Raw genomic sequence first — 5,898 nt, 5'->3', positions numbered from 1 at the left:
AACATATTGCATTTGATTTAAGTAAACCATATTTAACAGCAGGACTTTCTAAAAAGAAAAAGAAAAACTAGATTAATACTAGTACTACTACTAATCATATACAAAACTATCATTATTGTCACTATACAGATACTATATTGCCATCAGGTATCATCATATTAATAATCTCAGCTGGGGTTGTGTTGATTGTCACATTGAGTGAACATTTTCTTGATGGCCTCTTCCTTCTTATCAATGAAGTTAAAGAAGTTAACAACAACCTGGGAACAATGAATGCCTGATGGTTCTGAAGATGAAGAAGCAATATCCTTTTGTCTTTGTTTGAAGCGGCCATATTGGCGAATTATTCGCAGCAGAAACAGCACAAGAGCGGCTAGAGAGACAACACCACATGAGAGATATAGTCCCCAAAAGCTAACCAAGTGAAGTTGGTCAGGCTCAGAGTTGCTATTCCTTTCTCCAGGACAACCCATCTTACATAACCACTTGTCATGTATCTTTTGAAGCTCTCCACTCTCGGAGAGTTTCAAAATTGCTGTAGACATGTCAAGGGCAAGAGGAGAGTCTCTCTGAAAAGCCTGATATATTGTTGCAAAATATGTCAGCAAGTGCCACAAATAGATCATAACTAAAATAAGTTAACAGACAAGTTTCACGATGTCCATTGTTCAAAGCCAAATGACAGAAGAGCAATTCTGGATTGTTGTATTAGCAGCACTGCATGCCATGTCCAGTAATTCTATCTTGGCTGATAAAAGATTGGCACCATAAATATAAGCCTTTGTTTGAAAAGAGTTTTGAAAATATTGAAAACCGTACATTGGAGAAAACATTTCTTGATAAGAATTTTTCCTATTATAAAACATAGTAACATTTTTTCCTGGTTAAAAGGTATAAGCATGTTGCTTCTGCGATCAATAATATCACTTTTGTAGGGAAATCTGGAGCACTTTATTTTAATCATGTACATAATAATAACCAATCACTTTGATCTTCTAGTCAGAAGGTCACTTACAAATCCCCAACTGCTTCTAGTAAATGGCTGTCCGATAATACCAAAATCAGTAGTTTTTGACAGAAATAACTCCACATAAGGAAGCTCATCAATGATAGCTGCCACTCCTCCACCAGATGGCCCCTTTTGCAGGGCTATTGCATATTCCTCAGGGGAGCCTAGGGAAACAAGCCTTGATCTTTGTACATAAAGATTATCTGACAAATAGCTGTAAGCAAATGACCCTACTTGGTATCCAATAGGCCAGTTACTTGCAATCAAACTATCAATTCCAGTTATGGGTGATGAAAGCTGCTCCACAGTAAGAATTGAAGTCAAGCTTGCTGTATAGCTGGCAGTGATCACCATCAATAGGAAAAGCCAGACTATCATCACCATTTTAGAAAGTGAGCTTACTGTCTTTTCCTCTAATTTCATGACAATGTGAAAGATGATCAGATCAAAGTATGATGAAGATTCCACAAATATCATTATTTCACCAGTATAATCATTGTAGAGAACAAATTCAACCCAAAAACTTAAGCTGTTAGATGAGGCTACATTAATGATTTTTATATATCTCAACACGCCCCCTCACACGAGAGCCCACTAGGCTTGAAGGGTGGACAATGCACAGGCCCACCTACCTGTGCGAACAAAGAAATTCCACTAGAAAGAAAGTGGAGGCGATGAGGATCGAACCCGGTACACCAGGCTTTGATACCATGTAGAGAACCAATTCAACCCAAAAGCTTAAGCTGTTGAGTGAGGCTACATTAATGATTTTTATATATCTCAACAATCATGAAGGCCCGATAAAAGATTCATAACTATTCATGTTTTCTATTGTCGATTATACATTGAAACTATACAGTGTATACAGTATTATGCAAATGGGTGTAAACTGACAACAAAGAATGATATAGTGATATAAATTTAGTATAATTCTATAGGTTTATATGTGCATACTGTAAGTAAAAGACACAAACTCACTAGCATCGTTGCATGACAATAATGTAAATAAAGTTTCTGTGTAGATATAAAAATACACTAATTCAAGTACAAATATGTGCATTGTGTAAAAATTGATATTGGCTGATAGAAAAAGCATTAAAAAAGAGAACAATTACAATTAAGATTATCGCAACAAATTAGCAACTAGCTGTTATCTAAATCTTTAAGAGTAAGAGAGAAACAGGGAGAGATAGAGTTTACCACTAAAACTCACAAAAAGAAAGGGGGAAATGGATGTTAGCTAACATATTATTTGATAGACAAATTAAACCCATGGATTTTACATACAGAGAATTATATGATGACCTCAAGAAGTAAAAAGGAAATAAAGGAACTACTAGACTCTGAAGCAAATGTTTTCTTACGATTTGTCTTAAACAGTGTTGAGAGACTGAACCTGAAAAACAAGTAACAGCAAACTGTTAGAATCTAAAACACAAGATAAACAATGAGGTACCTACTGCTACATCAAATTCTATAAGCTAAGTCTAAAAGGTAATCAAATCACGCTGAACTACCAGTCATAGTTAATCAGAAAAGTTTTATATGAGAAAATTGCATAACTTTCCTATAAAGGCTTACATAAACATTGTCACAATTTGCCTCTTAGGAGGACCGCGGAAATCATCGTTGACTCGGTGCTCAAGAACCCATATAACCACTCCAATCATCATAAATGAAGCAGCAGTTACAAACCACATTTCAGCTGTAAATGGTTTGAGGAACACCCAAGCATTTGATCTTGCTTTGTTGATAGGAGCCACTATAACAAGGCTAGATGATGCAAAAGGCTGAGAAAAATCAACAATCCTTGTACGGTTTGTCACAATTGCAATGTCTCCAACAACTGCATCAAATACCTGAACCAAACTTTCAATTGTAAACAAGGTTATAAAAAACCAACCATTCTATTAACTAATAAAAGTAAAGTAGCAACCCAGTATAAAGGACCTAAGTGAATTATCTTATATTGGATAACACTGTGAACAAAAACTAACAGTGATGACCTTAAATGTTAAAACATAGCTCAGCTGTTCTTCAGCAAAGCTCTTTATGTTAACTCACAAAAGCATGATTCCATGAATGACCAATATCTAATAAAACATGGACTAACCAATTTTTAAACTATTTATTTTTTCATGGTGTGTCTCACTTACATTTTCAGTAATCATCTTCACAAGTGCATCATAATTGGGATTTTCTTTACCAGTCCCAAAAGGATAGAAATCAAAAGGAACTTGATATGGAATAAATTCAAGGGCTTTCTTGAAGACATCAATGCAGTAACCCTGAATTTGATGACTATCTTGCAGTTCAGTTACAAATTCAACAAAACTTGCTCTCTTTGGCACTCCAATTCTAAGTGGCTTAGCATTATCAGCTATCACCCAGCCGCGCGGTCTTTCTGTCTTTCCACCTGGCCAAGTGATATTGTCAAGCTTTTGATCTGGGGAAAACCTGCTATGTTCTTTTTTTGTAAGAACTTCAGGGGGCAGAACTGAAAATCCTGAATTATAAGACCAATAACCAACCCTATTAATTGCCATCTGATTGATATTGATAACATCATAACCACCACTTATGATATTTCTGTCTGAATTATTAAACTGAATTAGACCACTCAGACCAGTAAAATTTGATTGTAATAATATGTTGACCAAATCAGATCCACCAGCAAAGACTTTGAGCTTGTCAAGCTGAATACCAGTTCTTTCTGTATGAGGTAGCATATAGAAATCACGAGGAGAGAAGGTCATATTATTATGCACTTTCAAAAACTTATCAATTGAATGTGCAACTGTCCAAACTGTATCATAAGCATAAAATCCATAGGAGTTCAAACTAGTATTTGCTAGACCTTCTTTTTGCAATTTTATCCATCGAGAAACAAAAGCTCTTTTTTTTTTGGAATCCGGAATGTGTTGACAAAGACCAACAACCCCTTGTAGAACACTGAGAGAGGTATGATTCAATGGGGATAATGAATCTAAGGTAGCAGAGAGCCAATCTGTTACAAGCCAAACATAGTCATTGGCCATCATTTGAAGTTTGTTGGCAATGGAAAAAATTCTCAATCTTGGATCTGGGTTGACATGAATAACATACACTCGAGTACCAAACAGTTTGGATTGATTCAGCAAGTTAGTGATCTCATCCAGATCAAAATTAACACTCAAAGGTAGTTTATGAGCCATTTTCAATCTCCTTTTTTCAAGTTCATCACCCAAAGCAGATATTCCATTTCTTCCATAATCATCATCCAAGAATACAGCAATGACCTCTTTCCATCCATTAAATTCAATTAGTTCAGCCATTGCAGTCATTTGTTCTGAGTCACTTTGTGTCGTACGAAAAAAGAAAGGAAACTGGAGGGAGGACAGGGTTGGATCAGTGGCAGCATATGAAAGAAGAGGAACTTGGAGAGCATCGGCAATTTGAGAAATTGTATGAGCTATGGCAGATGACTGTGGGCCAATCATGGCTGCAACCCCTTCCTCAAGTACCTGAAGAGCTGTATAAGGAGAAGGAAGTTTAAATTTGGGAATTTTACACTCAGTGGACAATGCTTATAAAGTGATGTTTGAGGAATAATAAAACCAGTGCAGCAGAATGAAAAATCAACAACAATTGCAACCTCAGAAAGTGATAAGCAGTCTCTAGAAATCCAAAATATAGTATAATTAGTATAGAAAAAGATACTATATCATAGCACTAAAAAGACCTATTACCAAGCATGATTGAAAGTAATACGAATAATAAAGCATAATCAAACAGAAAATCAAGCTTAACGAGACTAAATTCTGAAAGGAATTCAAAAAGGAATTCAAGCTTAAACTAAGAAATATCAAAAAGGGCAGGGATTTGTTGTTCAACTATATCTTGCAACACTAGTAAATAATAATAAAAAAAAAAAAACAACTAGCATAACGAGACTAAATCCTGAAAGGAATTCAAAAACAACAAATTAAAGTTGCATCACCTAATCATCTGAAACTTAGTCTCTGACATGAATTGTTACACATATCCAACCTCACATTATTTTTTTATCATATACTAGAATTCTCAAACATTTAAATTAAAAACCAAAAAAAAAAAAAAAAAAAAAAAAAGGTTCAGGTTCGAGCTTGCCACCTCCAATTGATCCAAGAAAAGCACTGCAACCGCCATCCTTCGATATCAAGTTGAGTTTCGTCCCACTGAGAATTCGTGGGTCCTCATTGACATCAGAAACGGCCATTTCCATAGCCACCTTCGCAGCTCTACCTATGACAGAATCGAAAGTGAAAACTGCACCAATGTTCACAGTGGCAGGCCTTCGGCTTTGAGCAACACCACAAAGGAGTATTGCCCAAATCCAAATTACAAGGTGCAAAACCATAAACTGCTTCATGCTTGACCAAAAACTCAAGTCACCCACCAAATTTTTCACCAAAAAGACCCAAACTTGTCCATACCCAGTACCCTAAAGCACCAAAAGCTCATTGAAATGGAACAAAGTTTAGACTTTGGGTGGGTTCCCAGATGAGTTTAACTGGGAAAAGCACTCCAGCAAAAAAAGTTGTTCAGGTGAAGTAAGAGCATAACAACTACACTTCAAAAGAGAATAAAATGGAATCAAATATGGTTGGTAAGGGTAGTAACTACGGGCAGTGTGTGAAAATGAAAGTCCTCTCTCATGGCCATGCCATGTTGCCATGTTGGGACAGAAAAATGATTGGTGGGAATTAGGAAACAAGGGACGGATATAGTAATTCGCTCAGCTGGGTTGCTCGAGCTTGCTTGTATAGTTTGTATTTGATTATATTTTTAAATTTATTATTTTATCTAAAAATAAAAAAGACGGAAATAGTTAATTTTAATGTGGGATTTTTTACCCTTCTAATACAAAA

General features: G+C 35.8%; 1 protein-coding gene across 1 annotated transcript; it reads right to left on the bottom strand.

The window, feature by feature from the left end:
- On the bottom strand, positions 1 to 5,581 carry LOC133306740 (glutamate receptor 3.7-like). The gene is made up of 6 exons (XM_061507112.1): positions 5,141 to 5,581; positions 3,166 to 4,520; positions 2,591 to 2,868; positions 2,374 to 2,405; positions 1,016 to 1,422; positions 1 to 578 (listed from the first exon to the last, which is right to left on the bottom strand). Exons 1-6 carry the CDS (start codon positions 5,397 to 5,399, stop codon positions 168 to 170), a joined length of 2,742 nt encoding a protein of 913 aa, XP_061363096.1. The 5' UTR covers positions 5,400 to 5,581; the 3' UTR covers positions 1 to 167.
- Positions 5,582 to 5,898: the final 317 nt, after the last annotated feature.

The sequence above is a fragment of the Gastrolobium bilobum genome, unplaced genomic scaffold (assembly GCF_033153095.1).
Source record: "Gastrolobium bilobum isolate Gb01-03AN ecotype WA unplaced genomic scaffold, APGP_CSIRO_Gbil_v1 utg16899, whole genome shotgun sequence".
Classification (NCBI taxonomy): Eukaryota; Viridiplantae; Streptophyta; class Magnoliopsida; order Fabales; family Fabaceae; genus Gastrolobium; species Gastrolobium bilobum.
The sequence above is the reverse complement of the archived record's forward strand: the minus strand, read 5'-3'. Positions and strand labels throughout refer to the sequence as shown.

Coding starts and splice junctions, on each gene's coding strand:
- LOC133306740 (XM_061507112.1), bottom strand. CDS start 5,399: ATGAAGCAGTTTATGGTTTTGCACCTTGTAATTTGGATTTGGGCAATA. Junction 2,869..3,165: donor TGAAGATGATTACTGAAAAT/GTAAGTGAGACA, acceptor AGTTTGGTTCAG/GTATTTGATGCAGTTGTTGG. Junction 1,423..2,373: donor AACACTGTTTAAGACAAATC/GTAAGAAAACAT, acceptor TCATGAAATTAG/AGGAAAAGACAGTAAGCTCA.